This window comes from Bombina bombina, chromosome 2 (genome assembly GCF_027579735.1).
Source record: "Bombina bombina isolate aBomBom1 chromosome 2, aBomBom1.pri, whole genome shotgun sequence".
NCBI classification, from domain to species: domain Eukaryota; kingdom Metazoa; phylum Chordata; class Amphibia; order Anura; family Bombinatoridae; genus Bombina; species Bombina bombina.
In genome coordinates, this window is record NC_069500.1 from 290,132,306 (window position 1) to 290,149,351 (window position 17,046).

The window sequence follows — 17,046 nt, forward strand, 5'->3', positions numbered from 1 at the left end:
TGAGCAGAATTAGCTCTTGAAAGCTGTGTAAATTCCCAAAATTAAAACAAAAAATAAATATTTTATTTTTTTTCTCCTTCAAGAAAATTGTAGCATATATTTGGGGAGGGGGGTGCTCTGTTTTGTAAATTATATCAAATGGGAGGCCCACCGCCTAAGACTTTGAAAACCCCTGGTGTAAACTATGTGGTGCAGTGGCAATAAAAAAAAAAAAAACTTTATGCTTACTTAATAAATTTATTTATTTATGGATATGGCAAGTCCACGGCTTGAGTAATTTACTGTTGGGAAAATCACTCCTGGCCAGCAGGATGAGGCAAAAAGCACCACAGTTAAACTGACTGAAGGGAAATGGAGAAAAAGAAGTAACAAAAGACGTAGAGGTGCCTGAGGTTATAGTCAAAAGAACCACTGTGTTAAAATAAAGGATGGGGCTGTGGACTCGCCATATCTGGAAATAAATACATTTATCAGGTAAGCATACATTTTTGTTTTTCTTTCCTAAGATATGGTGAGTCCACGGCTTGAGTAATTACTGTTGGGAACCAATACCCAAGCTAGAGGACACGGATAAATAGGGAGGGACAAGACAGGCAGTCCTAAACAGAGGGCACCACCGCTTGAAGAACCTTTCTCCCAAAAGAAGCCTCAGCCGAGGCAAAAGTATCACATTTCTAAAATTTGGAAAAAGTATGTAGAGAAGACCAAGTTGCAGCCTTGCAAATTTGTTCCACAGAAGTTTAATTTTTTAAAGCCCAAGCAGAGGAAACGGCTCTTGTGGAATAAGCCGTAACCCTCTCAGGACGCTGCTGTCCAGCAGTCTCATAAGCCAAACAAATTATACTTCGTAACCAGTGTTCCCTCTAAGGACAGTTTTGTGTGCAGCCCAGCAGTGAAAGTTAACAAGAGAACCATACCTTGTCATCTGCATTGTGCAGTGTTTGCTAATTGCAGGGTGTGGTTACCTAATTAACTGTTTTACTGCTGGGCCGCACACAAAACTGGCATTAGAGGGAACACTGTTCGTAACCAAAAAGAAAGAGTAGTAGCAGTAGCTTTCTGACCTTTACGTTTCCCAGAGAAACAGACAAAGAGGGCAGAGAACTGGCAAAAATCTTTAGTCGTCTGTTAGTACAATGTAAGAGCACGTACAACATCCTAATTGTGTAACAAACGTTCTTTGAAAGAAAGATTAGGATACAGAGTGGGAACAACAATTTCCTGATTAATATTTCTATTTGAAACAACCTTAGAAAGGAAACCTAACTTAGTACGAAGAACCAGGGGAAATCGCACTGCAGAGCTGAGAGTTCCGAGATTCTTAGAGCAGAAGAGATAGCAACAAGAAACAAAACCTTCCAAGATAACAACTTAATGTCTATGGAATACAACGGCTCAGATGGAGCCAGCTGTAAAACTTTAAGAACAAGGTTAAGGCTCCAAGGAGGAGCAACAGACTTAAAGACAGGCCTGATTTTGACCAAGTCCTGGCACAAAGATTGCACATCTGGCACATCCGCCAAATATTTATGTAGTAAAACTGATAAAGCAGAAATCTGACCCTTCAGGGTACTGACTGACAATCTCTTCTCCAGGCCTTCCTGAAGAAAAGATAAAATTCTAGGAATTCTAATTCTCCTCCAAGACAAGCCCTTGGATTCACACCAATAAAGATATTTACGCCATATCTTATGGTAAATCTTTCTAGTATGAGGCTTGCGGGCCTGAATCATGGTCTCAATGACAGACCCAGAAAAAAACACACTTAAACAGAATTAAGCGTTCAATCTCCAAGCAGTCCGCTTCAGAGAAACGAGATTTGGATGAAGGAAGGGACCCTGAATCAGGAGGTCCTTCCTCAGAGGTAGTCTCCAAGGTGGGAGAGATGACATCTCCACTAGATTTGCAAACCAGATCCTGCGAGGGCACGCAGGGGCTATTAAAATCAGTGACGCCCTCTCCTTTTTGATACGAACAATGGCTCGTAGAAGGAGAGCAAACAGAGGAAACGGGTATGCCAACCTGAAAACCCAAGGAACCGCCAGAGCATCTATTAGAACGGCCTGCGGATCTCTTGACCTTGAACCATACCTTGGAAGCTTGGTGTTCTGATGGGACGCCATCAGATCTAACTCCTCCACGCCCCATTTGAGGACTAAGCTGGAAAACACCTCCGAACGGAGTTCCCACTTCCCGGGATGAAAAGTATGTCTGCTCAGAAAATCCGCTTCCCAGTTGTCTACTCCTAGAATGTGGATGGCAGACAGCAATTGTGGGTCTCTGCCCACTGAAGAATCCGAGTAATCTCCTTCCTGACTAAGGAACTCTTGAGTTCCTCCCTGGTGATTGATGTAAGCCACAGAGGTTATGTTCTCTGACAGGAACCTGATAAACTGGGTTGAGGACAACTAAGGCCAAGCCAATAGAGCATTGTAAAACGCCCTCAACTCCAAGATGTTGATGGGAAGGTCAGACTCCTCCCGAGTCCAAAGGCCCTGAGCTTTTAACGAGTTCCAGTCTGCTGCCCAGCAGGCTGGTGTCCGTGGACTCGATCACCCAGAAAGGTCTCCGAAAGCATGTGCCCTGAGAAATCCACCACAGGAGAGAATCCCTTGACGTCTATTCTAACTCTATTCCCTGAGATAGATCCGCATGGTCGCCATTCCATTGTCTGAGCATGCACAACTGGAGAGCTCTCAAATGGAATCGAGCAAAAGGAATGATGTCCATGGAAGCCACCATCAGAACGATTACCTCCATACATTGAGCCACTGAAGGAAGAGCAGTAGCCTGAAGAGAGAGGCAAGAGGAAATTATTTTGTTTTTCCTGACCTCTGTCAGAAAAATCTTCATCAATAGAGAATCTATTATGGTCCCTAAGAACACTTCTCTTGTAGCAGGGGAAAGGGAGCTTTTTTCCAGATTCGCATTCCATCCGTTTGAACGAAGAAAAGACAACAATCTGTCTGTGTGAGATTTTGTTGAAAAGATGGCACCTGAACCAATATGTCGTCCAGGTAGGGTGCCACAGCAATTCCTTGAGAACAGATCACTGCCAAAAGAGCCCCCAGAACCTTTGAAAAAATTCTGGGAGCTGTGGCTAGACCAAATGGAAGGGCCACAAACTGGAAATGTTTGTCCAGAAAGTCAAATCTCAGGAATCTGTGATGGTCCCTGTGAATAGGAACATGAAGATACGCATCTTTTAGATCTATGGTTGTCATGAACTGACCCTCTTGTACTAAAAGAAGAATGAAGAATTGTCTCCATCTTGGAGGATGGAACTTAGAGAAACGTTTTTAGACACTTCAAGTCTAGAATGGGACAAAAAGTTCACTCTTTTTTGGGAACAACAAATAGGTTGGAGTAGAAGCCGAGACCCTGTTCCTGCACTGGAACTATCACTCCCAGGGAGGAAAGATGTTGTATACATTTCAAGAACGCCTCTTTATCTGGTCTGCAGATAAACTTGAGAGATGGAATCTGCCTCTAGGATGAAAAGTCTTGAATTCCAATTTGTAACCCTGGGATACTATATCCACAGTCCAGGGATCTTGGACATCTCGTATCCAAGCTTAAGAGAAGTGAGAAAGTCTGCCCGCACCTGATCCAATCCTGAATTGGGGGCAAACCCTTCATGCTGATTTGGAATCAGCTGCGGGTTTCTTTTATTGTTTCCCCTTGTTCTAAGACTGATTGGGTTTCCAAGATTACTTGGATTGCTCCTGCTTGGAAGAAGAAGGGGAAGACTTTCCTCTAAAGTTACGAAAGGAACGAAAATTACTCTGACGTCCTTTAGGCCCATTGTTCTTATCTTGAGGTAGAAAAGATAATTTCTGCCAAACCGGGTCCAAACAAGGTTTTGCCCTTGTAAGGAATCGCCAGAAGCTCGACTTTAGAGGAAACGTCCGCAGACGAGGATTTCAACCATATCGCACTGCGGGTTAGTCTAACAACCTGTAAAATGGCATCTGCAATAAAGGAATTGCCAACTTAAGAGCGTTAATCCTATCTTGAATTTCATCCAAGGAAGTCTCTACTTGAAGAGAATCAGACAAGGCGTCGAACCAATAAGATGCTGCACTAGTCACAGTGGCAATACACACTGCAGGTTGCCATTGGACACCTTAATGAACACCTTAATGAACATAAATCTTTTTTAAATAAGCCTCCAGCTTCTTGTCCATCGGGTTCTTAAAAGAGCAGCTATCCTCAATAGGAATAGTGGTTATCTTAGCCTGAGTGGAAATGGCCCCTTCAACTTTGGGTACAATATACCAAGGGTCTTTAATGGAGACATCAAAAGGAAACATTTTCTTAAAAATGGGAGACGGGGGAAAAAATCACCCCTGGTTTCTCCCATTCCTGTGAGATAATCTCCCTAGCATGGGTCTGGCTCAGGAAAAACCTCAGAAGAGGAAGGTTCATCAAAAAAACGATTGCGTTTACTAGATTTCTTAGGAGTGACGACAGGGGTATCAGAGTCATCTAAAGTATCTAAAACCTCCTTTAACAATACACAAAGGTGTTCCAGCTTAAATCTGATATATATTCCTCATCAGACTTATGAGAATGGGCAACTTGGGAAGCAGAACTGAGGACAGGCACCTTACTTTCTGAATTTCTATATTTCCTCTTGCGTTTTCCCTGTAATCTGGGAATGGCAGCTAATGCCGCAGATACGGCTGAAGATACCTGGGCAGCAATTTCTGCTTTTAAATAAACTCCACTAGGAGTTATAGAGGAACTGCAGGGCACTGCATGTGACACCATTGAGGCTTGGCACGTAGCAGGAGAAAGCCGAGGTATTATTTTAACAGCATCATCCTGAGAGACATTAGGCTCAAAAATTGCATAGGAGCTGCAATTTGTGCATCTAAACATAAGCATGAATTCATGAGAGCAGGCTCTTGCTCCATATCAGACATGTGAAACAGTAAATAAACTTGTACAGATAAGTTTCAAAGATTTTAATATTAAATTAAAATAAGCTAAGGAAAAAATACACTTTAAATTTTATCCCAAATTAGGATCGATCCCCAGCTAAAATTATGTGAGAAAAGTTAAAAAAAATAAAATTAAAAAAAAAAAAAATATATATATATATATATATATATATATATATATATATTTATTATTATTATTATTTTTTTTTAATAAACATCAAATAAAGTTCAAAAATACCCCTCAGGCAACCCCACACCTCAATATCTGAGGTGCCTTACCACTACCAATTGAGACCGGATCACCCAGAAATGGAGAAAAACTACTTCATAACGTTTCTGAGGAAAAAGTTAAACCGGTCATGTGACCGCAACTGCTGAGCTCAAATTACTGCTGCAACAGAGAGGCACTAAAAATAACTTCCTGGTACACAGATTACCAGAAATAACCGGACAGTTTAAAATGTTGCTTTGTTTTATTTTAAAGCAAAGGGGAATAAGCTGCTGAAATAGAAAATGCAGCCTTATTTTCAGTTTAAACTTGTATTGTTTTATCAAGTAAATATGTGTCAGAAAATAAAGCCTAATAAAAACATTTTACCCTTTTCTTTTTAGAAGTTTAAATGTTAGTCTCACACATGCTACAGTGCCTGCTTCATGCCCCAGTGTAACCCATACAACAGGATTATCTATGTCCCAATAAAAAAGCAGTGTCTTTTAATTTAAGTGCACGGTCTCCATAAACTGGAATAAAAAGCACCTACCTGTTCCGCTGTCTGGCATGTAGACAGTTACAAGGTATGAGAAGACACAGTACTTCACATAGAACTTTGAAAAAGAAATAACAGAGTAGCTAACTCTAGCTTTCTAAACTAGGGCAGCAATTGTTAGGAAAATGCAGTAAGTACCTCTTTACAAGTTCCTAACTGCTTTAAAGCCATCACTACCTGACTGCAAGGAATGACGTGGAATACGGCTATACCCTAAAACTTGCTTGTAGAATGAATCAAAATGTTTCTTCAGGCACCTAAACTTCACATCCTCCGTGCACCGAAGGCGAAGAGAATGACGGGGTTGTGGGTAAGGGAGTGATACTTAGCAGTTTAACTGTGGTGCTCTTTGCCTCCTTCTGCATGCCAGGAGTGATATTCCCAACAGTAATTACTCAAGCCATGGACTCACCATATCTTAGGAAAGAAATGGTAGTTACAGCATATTTAACTGTGTTCTCCACAGAAAATGTTGCCAGCCAGGTGGCCTTATGATGCAGCTGGGTGGGGGTGTTCTGTAATATTTTCCTACCGCGTTACGTTTTCCTACCTATCTAACGCTTACAGCCACGCCTACAATAAACTTGCAAATACACTTGTCCACGCATGCGCTCACTGCCGCAGTTGGAAAATATTACAGAACACCGGTATGTCCAAATCTTTGCACTAGCTGGGGACATCAGCCAAAAAATGCTTTATTCTGTATATTCAATATTATTATACCGATTTCTTTATTTCAATAAAGCAGACCTAAAATAAATCGTTTCAAAATGTATTAGCGTTTCATCATGAAAGGGAATGTTTGTAACTATTTATATTAGGCCTTCTTTATTGAAATACGTTCATTTTTTTAATCAAACAAATCGGTATAATAATATTGAATATACAGAATGTCCCCAGCTAGTGCCAAAATTGTGGACGTAACAGTGTTCTGTAATATTCGCCGACTGCAGCAGTGAGCGCATGCGTGCACAAGTGTATTTGCAAGTTTATTGTAGGCGTGGCCACACACAGTGTTCTATAATATTTGCCGACTGCGGCAGTGAGCGCATACGTGCAAAGGGTATTTTGAAGTTTATCGTAGGTGTGGCCGTAAGTGTTGCGTAGGTAGGAAAACGTAACCAGGTAGGAAAATATTACAGAACAGGGGCAGTGTAATATTATAATGTTTTGTGTTATTTATAAATACTTTACACAGGATGAAATGTAATACAAATATTGATGGGTGCTGCAGTATTTTAGTTGTAATGACATTGCATGTAATAAAAATGAACAAATGTACTGAAGACTGAGATATTCCCCTACTTTTGTATAAAAAGTGTAAAAACCATAGCAGACATCCCAACTCTCCCTGAAGTTCAGGGAGTCTCCCTGATTGTAATAGCGGCTCCCTGATACCAGCAAATGGAATGCAATCTCCCTGAAACTCCTAGTACCATGATCCAATGTGGCCCAAATCCGGAAAAGTGTTTCTTTAAGGAATGCCTTTAGTTGCTGGGACGTTATAGAACCCTCAAAGCATGCACCAGTAACCAAAAAGCCCCCACTGGTTTTAATAAAATAAAACACAAATTTTACCTTATTTACTGCACGTAATTAAACTTCGTATTCTAAAATATTTAAGCATTCAACAAGCGTACGATCACTGGAAAATAGGTCTGTTGTATGTGGTTGTGCAATAAAGCAATTTTTTTTTTTAATGTGACTTTAGTGGGAAGCTACTTTAATGATAAGTCTCTATCTTATTTAGGGTTTCAAGGTGTCCAATATATAACTGGGGGGGGGGGGGGGGGGTGGCGGTGCAGTAGCGGGTCAAGTCACCTCCCTGAAATTAGTTTTTGCTGATTGGGATGTCTGCCATAGTGAATTCTTCATGACATTAGGACTAAAAAAATGTATCAGTCTCCTACCCTATGTAGAAGGTACAAAAGTTACAATGGGTAAGATCGAAGTAAAAACAAACTGAAAAGCAGTGTTGCAGAAACAAATTTCCATGCTGATTTCATATTTGGTAATAATAGAAGTAAAACAATCCTACAAAATAAACTGTGTGATTTAATTTGCATAGAGATCACTCTCCAAATGGGCATAGGGATAAAATGATCAGATTTAATTGAAGCTTGTTGACACAATAAACTTATTTATTGGGACACTGAAATAGCTCATGGATTATGGATATGGAGATGAACGTTCAGAGCCATGTCAGCTTTTAAATAAAGACCGGTCATTTAATATTCCCATTTGTTCAAATTATTTCCTGATTATGTTCTCCACTAACTGTGCTTTATGAACTACATTTCTGCCAGGAAGTAACTAAAGCACCAAGTCTTATGAATACTATTGATAGCACCCTTTACTTTCTTTTAAACTTGTAGTCTTATTATTTGAATATGAGTTACATTATTTAACCTTTTATTAATGGTAAATGTGAATTATAAATAGGTTTAAAGAAGTAATGAGGTTATGTGTATTTCTACTAATTACCATGAACTCTTATATGCAAGAAAGAACTCCTTTTAGCCTACTTAAATATATATCGTAATGAAGCCCTGAATTTTTTTTTCTTTTTCCTGTATATTTTATCACTTTTTATAGATCTGTTGTAAATAAAATTGGGCTGTTCTGGAAAGGGAGCAAGGCCAACATTTTATTTTGCACCCTCATTGAGCTGAAGAGGAGGGCAAAAAAGTAAAGAATTACTTCTTCCTGCCCCTGTTGTTTTACACAGATGACATTCCACACTGCCTAGCCAGGACGACCTGCCTCGGTCCTCGTGTGACTCCACCCCCTCCTGCCCTGCCCTCACATGACTCCTCCCCCTCCTGCCCTGCCCTGCCCATGAAACACCTGTAGCTACAACTTGTTACCCTATCCCCACAGTGAACTAACCCAGGAGTATTTGCTCTCCCATTATATGGTTTTTGTAATCACTACTGATAGGAGCCAGCACACACAAAAAAAAGTCTAACAAAAATAAGTTGTTTTTTAATGCAAGCGGCAGGAACAGTTTGCTTTTTTGGCGCCAATTTTATTTGTGTAAAAGTGCAACACAAGAATATCTATGTAAATCCTATTTCACATTACTCTTTATTCATGGATTCCCTTATTCATATATGTTCTAGTTCAATGATGGCCAACTTCCTAAAAGATGGGGCCGTAGATTTAAAAATGTATGAGATTTAAAGTAATGCTAAACCCAATGATTCAGATAGAGCATGCAATTTTAAGCAACCTTCTAATTTACTCCTATTACGAGCCGGCGCATTTTTGTTTCTGAACCTGGGTTATACTTGCTTATTGGTGGCTAAATGGGAGCTGAACCTAAAATGGGCCAGGTCCTTCATTTTAAATTCATGCTTTTTAAAAAAAGATAGAAAGATAACAAAGAAAAATAATTGGTGTAAATTAGAAAGTTGCTTAAAATGGCATGCTCTTTCTGAATCATGAAATATTTTGGGTTTAGTATCCCTTTAAGGGTGCATACAAATTTATGACTATTAAACACACTAATAATTTCCTTAAAGTGTCAGTTAGGTAAGGTTCCAGGGTACCCTCTTTCTGCTGTTCTCCTTTCCTTTTGAGTGGTCACCTTTTGCCACCCACCAGAAGACCACAGAGCACATATTTTTAGTTTTGCCATTTCCAAGCTAGTTGGCCATCCCTGTCAAAGGTTATGCAATACTTTAAATATTTACATCTGAACACATTTAAATGTAAACTTTTGAGTATTGATGCACATAGATTTAAAGTCTATGAGAATCTGCATTGAGATGTTAATAGTTGAAAATTTTAATGCTGCATTTGAATTAAAATGTTATATTTATATTCAAGATAAAGTAAATGTTCATCAAACAGTCCACATTTACTTTGAACAATCAATTGCAGAAAAAAAAAGTACTGAAATATTTCCCTACATATATGATCAAGTATAATACATTGTGAAGTCAACAAGTCAGGAAAACTATTAAATAGCGAGTAAACTCATTTAATAGCATAATCAACAAATACATAATAAATAGACATTACAAAAGCACTTAGAAACAAAAAAATCTACTACTCAAGAAAAGTTGGTTTTATTTTCCTTTCCTTGGCATCATGTGACAGCAATTAGCCAATCATAAAAATCATATACATATATTCTGTGAATCTTGCACATGCTCAGTAGGAGATGGTGCCTCAGAAAGTGTTCATATAAAATATTGTGCATATTTAGGAAATGAATGTAAATTGGAAAGCTGTTGGCAATTGTGTGCTCTATCTGAATCATGAACATTTAATTTTGAGTTCAGTTCTTTTAATATAGCTCCAGAGCCATAAAGTCACAGTTTCAAAAATGTTATTTTTGGTTGCTAACATTTTACGTTATCCTGTCTTCATGTATATGTAATTTCTTCTCTGACTACTAAAATGTCTGTCTGGTGCCTGTTTCATATATATTTCTCATGCCTTGATATATGTAATCTAGTTTCCTATATACATGTGAATGAATGCTTCTTATAATGTTACAAGTAGAGCGGTATCATTCTCTAGATTATGAAATCGTACACCCAGCATAACAAGTAGGACTACTTTATAGTGTTTATCAAATAACAATCACTGTTTGCTGTTGCAAAAATATGATGAATCTCTTTCTAGTGGGAGCCAGTATTAATTGTGAAATAGAAGCGAGTAGAGGATTTGAGAGCAAGCAGAAAATTTGTAGAATTTAATTTAAAGAAAGAAGAAAAAAAAAAAAAAGCTTTAAGTGCCTTTCTTTCTTGATAGCAAGACGACCACCTGATAATAGAAAGCAAGGCCACGAAACTGGAAACAATGATGAAATCAAGTGAGTAAAGCCTTTTTGTCAATTATTTCAAGTCTTTATTTAATCCTTCTTACAAGCAATATTTCTAAATTAAATGAGACAGAAACATCATAGTAAAATTATGTTGATTGTTTTGGTATAAAATTCAGATTTATGATATTCGTATATTCTTCATATTTCTTCCAATTTTTTTTGTGGCTGCTAATGTTTTTGAATGGGAAAAAGTCGACAGAGACTTTCTCACCCCCAAAAGGCAGGCACTTACTGGGCTTTCCAAACTTCACACACTTTTTTTTACTCAAGTTGTGCAAATAGGTTTGTGAAGTTTGGAAAGCCTAGTGAGAGATGTGTGTGTGTGTATATATATATATATATGTGTGTAATATGTATAGTATTAGAAAGTTCTAGCAAAATACATGAGCTCACCACCATGTACTGTGTCCTGTGTAATGGTTTTTGCTTTACAGATGCATGTTCACAAAAGTATGAAACTACATTCATATTTCAAATGTAAAAACATGTTTACTTAAAGGGACATAAAACCCACACTTTTTCTTTTGTGATTCAGATTTCCAATTTACTAATTTTTTTGTTCTCTTGGTATCATTTGTTCAAAAGGATACCTTGGAAGGCTAAGCTGCTGATTGGTGGCTGCACATATATGTCTCATGTTATTGGATCACCCAACGCATTCAGCTAGCTCACAGTAATGCATGGCTGCTTTTTCAACAAAGGATATGAGGCAAATTAGATAATAGAGGATACAACTTTCCAATTTACTTCTCTCTGAATCATGAAAGGAAAGATTTTGGGTTTCATATCCCTTTAACTTGGAGAAAAATAAAGATTACAGTACTATATTTTATTTTTTGTTATTTTGAATCACAATATTCCTTTTGTGTGTTAACACTGCAGCTTTCATCTATGTTTTGTAACATATTTGTGTAGCCAAATTGATTTTGAATATTAACAAAAACTGAATTCATGAGCTACACATGGGATTACTCCATTTACTTAATGGTTTCCTTGATTTTGTCTGAGGGCACACAAAAAAAAAACCTTAGACCATTAATCATTTATATTAAATATACAAGAGAAAAGTGCTTTATACTATAATGAAATGAAATATCTTGTTGCAGTTTTTGGTATAAACAGCACTCCTTGTAAAACAGCACTTTTACGATGGAAGCTGTAATAGAACACATATGTTAAATATGGAGACACATTACAGCATGCAAACAACTACAACTAGGTTTTTGTTCTGACCATGTGGGGGGTATTAAAATGTGACTACTAAGTAGATTGTTAGTATTGCGATTTGAGTAGTTGGTCTAGAAATTTGTACCTGCAAATAAAAATGTATTTAAAGATGCACTCATGTATTTTTGTAGCTATAAACATGTATATAAACATGTAATTAAAGGGACATGAAACCCATATTTGTTTCTTTCATGATTTAGAAAGAACATGCCATTTTAAATAACTTTCTAATATTCTTCTATTGTCTAATTTGCTTCATTCTCTTGATATCCTTTGCTAAAAAGCACATCTAGAGGCTCTGTAGCTGCTGATTGGTGGGTGCATATAGATGCCTTGTGTGATTGGCTCACCCGTGTGCATTGCTATTTCTTATTTCTTATGTTGTTCAAAATAGTTTTCTTCTATCTGAATCATGAAATACACTTTTTAGGTTTAATGTCTCTTTAACTATCTGTTGTGATCAAAGTCTGAATAGTTTTAATTAAATAATTAATTTGATGTAGCACCTTTGTGTCATAAGATGAATGTAAGAAGTGAAAGGCAAATGTAACATTCCTTTTAGATTGGTAAAATATCACTACCGTACTGTATATTATCAAGTACCTTACTTAGTAAAGAAAATGCAGTTATACATATAGGTCACTGTAAGATCCTTTGTAAATCAGTATTAATATGTTTGGTGAATTTTCAGTTTCAAATAAACCCTGGTTAGTGTTCTTCACTTTAGACTTTGTCGGAGAAAATCATAAATATTTTTGCAGTGAAAACTGAAAAACAACGAAACATGGTGTATGATCTATTTTAGGAAACTTCAGTTGTAAGCAGACATGAACTATGCACACACATTTTGGATATAGGTTAATACATTTATTTTCAGTCCGAGTTGTGAATATTTTTGTTTTCTAAAACTCTTCCGTTTACAAGGTTAATCTCTATTCACAGGTCATGGCTTTGTAATATCCTTGTTCAGTCTCTAAAACATAGGAGCAATGCATTTGTCACATATCGATTCATATTCAATGTCCGATAGGGAATCCTAATTGTAGCAAATGTTAAATAACAGACTGTTAAAGTTGCTTGGAATATGAAATTTTGTCTAGACATACCTGTTTGTAAGTTTAAATCTAAAGTTTGTATTTTTTTATTTGTTTAAATTATTACAAGATGGATTAATTATGGAATATTGTCTTGCTTCTAAAATGAAACATTACTTTCTCTTGCAAAGGTGTATCCAGTCCACGTGTTCATCCATTACTTGTGGGATATTCTCCTTCCCAACAGGAAGCTGCAAGAGGACACCCACAGCAGAGCTGTCTATATAGCTCCTCCCCTAAATGCCACCCCCAGTCATTCTCTTGCAGCTCTCGACAAGAAAGGAAGTATCAAGAGAGATGTGGTGACTTAGTGTAGTTTTTACCTTCAATCAAAAGTTTATTTTTAAACGGTACCGGCGTTGTACTTTTTTTACTCTCAGGCTCCAATTGGAATAAGACTTCTGCCTGGAGGTTTGATGATCTTAGCGGTTTGTAACTAAGGTCCATTGCTGTTCTCACACATAACTGAAGAGTATGGAAAGAAAACTTCAGTTGGGGGGACGGTCTGCAGATTGCCTGCTTTGAGGTATGTTCAGTATATTTTTTTCTAGAGAGATAAGGTCTAGAAAATGCTGACAGTGCCTGGTATATTTAAGGTAAGCCTGATACAGTGATTTAACAACAACTGGGATCATGCTTGCAAAAAGGGATAATATTCATGTTAATACCTATATTACTTAGTGTAAAAACGTTTGCATGATTAATAAATAAAAACGTTTTTTCTCTGAGGGTGATAAATCTTTATTTGGGGCCTAGTTTACACATGGCTTGTTAGATTACTCCTAGGAGTACTTTTTTTTAAGGCCCTCTAACTTTGAGTGCATGGTGGGAGGTGCCTATTTTTGTTTTCAGTCGGAGACATCCAGCTTCCCTGAAGGAGTCCTCTGGCTTATAGGACCTCTATAGAGGGTTTTGTTCCTGCAAAAATCGTTTTTAAGGGCAAGTAGGAGCCACAGCAGAGCTGTGGCAGTGTGTTTGACTGTTTGTTAACAGGTTTAATGTTTTTCTAATTCGTTTTTGGGCCTGAGGGGTTAATCATCCATTTGCAAGTGGGTGCAATGCTGCTTTAGTCCCTTATACACACTGTAAAAATTTTGTAGAGTTTACTAATTTTTTTTCACTGTTTTGCAGTTTATGTGGTAGTTTTTTTCTCTTAAAGGCACAGTACCGTTTTTTATTATTGCTTTTTCACATTTATTAAAGTGTTTTCCAAGCTTGCTGGTCTCATTACTAGTCTGTTAAACATGTCTGACATAGAGGAAACTCCTTGTTCATTATGTTTAGGAGACATTGTGGAACCCTCTCTTAGAATGTGTACCAAATGCACTGACCTTTCTATAAGTTATAAAGACCATATTATGGCTTTTAAAGATTTATCACCTGAGGTTTCTGAGACTGACAAAAGGGAGGTTATGCCATCTAGCTCTCCCCACGTGTCAGAACCTATAACTCCCGCTCAAGGGACGCCAAGTACATCTAGCGCGTCCAATGCGTTTACTTTACAAGACATGGCGGCAGTTATGAATCATACCCTCACAGAGGTATTGTCCAAACTGCCAGGGTTACAAGGAAAGCGAGACAGCTCTGGGGCTAGAATAAATACAGAGCTCTCTGACGCTTTAGTAGCTATGTCTGATATACCCTCACAATGTGCAGAAGTTGAAGCAGGAGAGCTTCTATCTGTGGGTGACTTCTGATTCAGGGAAGACATTACTTCAGTCTAACTCTGAAATGACAGCATTTAAATTTAAGCTTGAACACCTCTGTGTGTTGCTCAGGGAGGTTTTAGCGACTCTGGATGACTGTGACACCATTGTAGTCCCAGAGAAATTGTGTAAAATGGACAAATACTTTGCAGTGCCTGTTTACACTGATGTTTTTCCAATCCCTAAGAGGTTTTCAGAAATTATTACTAAGGAATGGGATAGACCAGGTGTGCCGTTCTCTCCCACTCCTGCTTTTAAGAAAATGTTTCCTATAGATGCCGCTACACGGGACTTGTGGCAGACGGTCCCTAAGGTGGAGGGAGCAGTCTCTACCCTAGCTAAGCGTACAACTATCCCTGTCGAGGACAGTTGTGCTTTCCTAGATCCTATGGATAAGAAATTAGAGGGTTTCCTTAAGAAAATCTTTATACAACAAGGTTTTATTCTCCAGCCTCTTGCATGCATTGCCCCAGTCACTGCTGCAGCGGCTTTCTGGTTCGAGTCTCTGGAGGAGGCTTTACAGGTAGAGACCCCGTTGGATGATATCCTTGACAGGCTTAAAGCTCTTAAGTTAGCCAATTCATTTATTTCTGACGCCGTTTTTCATTTTACCAAGCTAACGGCTAAAAAATTCAGGTTTTGCCATTCAGGCACGTAGGGCGCTATAGCTTAAATCCTGGTCAGCTGATGTCACTTCAAAGTCTAAACTTCTCAAGATCCCCTTCAAAGGGCAGACCCTATTTGGGCCTGGACTGAAGGAGATCATTTCTGATATTACTGGAGGAAAAGGCCACGCCCTTCCCCAGGATAGGTCCAACAAATTAAGGACCAAACAGACTAATTTTCGTTCCTTTCGAAACTTCAAGAGTGGCGCAGCTTCTTCTTCTTCTTCTACAAAACAAGAGGGAAATTTTGCCCAGTCCAAACCAGTCTGGAGACCTAACCAGGCTTGGAACAAGGGGAAACAGGCCAAAAAGGCTGCTGCTGCCTCTAAGACAGCATGAAGGAGTAGCCCCTGATCCGGGACTGGATCTAGTGGGGGGTAGACTTTCTCTCTTCGCCCAGGCTTGGGCAAGAGACCTCCAGGATCCCTGGGCTCTGGAGATTGTTTCCCAGGGATATCTTCTGGATTTCAAAGCTTCATCTCCAAAGGGGAGATTTCATCTCTCACAATTATCTGCAAACCAGATAAAGAGAGGGGCATTCTTACATTGCGTTCAAGACCTACTAGTTATGGGAGTGATCCACCCAGTTCCAAAGGAGGAACAGGGGCAGGGCTTCTATTCAAATCTGTTTATAGTTCCTAAGAAAGACGGAACTTTCAGACCAATCTTGGATCTCAAGATCCTAAACAAATTTCTCAGGGTCCCATCCTTCAAGATGCAGACTATTCGAACCATCCTACCTATAATCCAGGAGGGTCAATATATGACTACCGTGGATTTAAAGGATGCTTATCTACATATTCCGATATACAGGGATCATCATCAGTTTCTCAGTTTTGCCTTCCTAGACAGGCATTACCAGTTTGTGGCTCTTCCCTTCGGGTTAGCCACGGAACCAAGAATCTTTACGAAGGTTCTAGGGTCCCTTCTGGCAGTTCTAAGACCACGGGGTATAGCATTAGCACCTTACCTAGACGACATCCTGATACAGGCGTCAACTTTTCAAATCGCCAGGTCCCATACGGACATTGTTCTGGCATTCCTAAGGTCTCACGGGTGGAAGGTGAACGAAAGAAAGAGTTCTCTCTCACCTCTCAAGAGTTTCCTTCCTAGGAACTCTGATAGATTCAGTAGAAATGAAGATTTATCTGACAGAGGTCAGGTTGTCAAAACTTCTAACTCCCTGCCGTGCTCTTTATTCCATTTCTCGTCTGTCAGTGGCTCAGTGTATGGAGGTAATCGGATTAATGGTAGCGGCAATGGACATAGTTCCATTTGCCCGCCTACATCTCAGACCACTGCAACTTTGCATGCTCAATCAGTGGAATGGGGATTACACAGATTTGTCCCCTCTTCTAAATCTGGATCAAGAGACCAGGGATTCTCTTCTCTGGTGGCTATCTCGGGTCCATCTGTCCAAGGGAATGAGTTTCTGCAGGCCAGAATGGACTATAGTAACGACAGATGCCAGCCTTCTGGGCTGGGGTGCAGTCTGGAACTCCCTGAAGGCTCAGGGTTCGTGGACTCAGGAGGAGGCCCTCCTTCCGATAAACATTCTGGAACTAGGGGGGCGTGCCTGACCATCACCCAAGATGGCTGCTTAAAACTTGGGCTGTGATTTAGTGCAATTCAATCCGCTGGTTATTGCCTAACTACCACACAATTTACAGCATCCCTGAGGGGAATAGTTTATTTAAACATCTGAGGAACAGACTTATATATTTTTCTCCTACGACAATTCAGCCCAGCAGACCATATTAGAGGAGGTATACGGCATACTTGGTTTATGCCGCTGTCTAACATG

At 39.0% G+C, this 17,046-nt stretch overlaps 1 protein-coding gene across 2 annotated transcripts in view; it reads left to right on the top strand.

The window, feature by feature from the left end:
* The window catches only part of TNFAIP8 (TNF alpha induced protein 8), a 347,393-nt gene that overhangs the window by 196,254 nt on the left and 134,093 nt on the right, over positions 1-17,046 (top strand). The window contains exon 2 of one of the 2 annotated variants that reach the window (XM_053701592.1): positions 10,478-10,538. The exons of the other annotated variant lie outside the window; for it this stretch is intronic. Coding sequence (XP_053557567.1) covers positions 10,526-10,538 — 13 coding nt within the window. The 5' untranslated portion in view covers positions 10,478-10,525. The remainder of the gene's footprint in view (positions 1-10,477; positions 10,539-17,046) is intronic. 2 annotated transcript variants of the gene reach the window in all.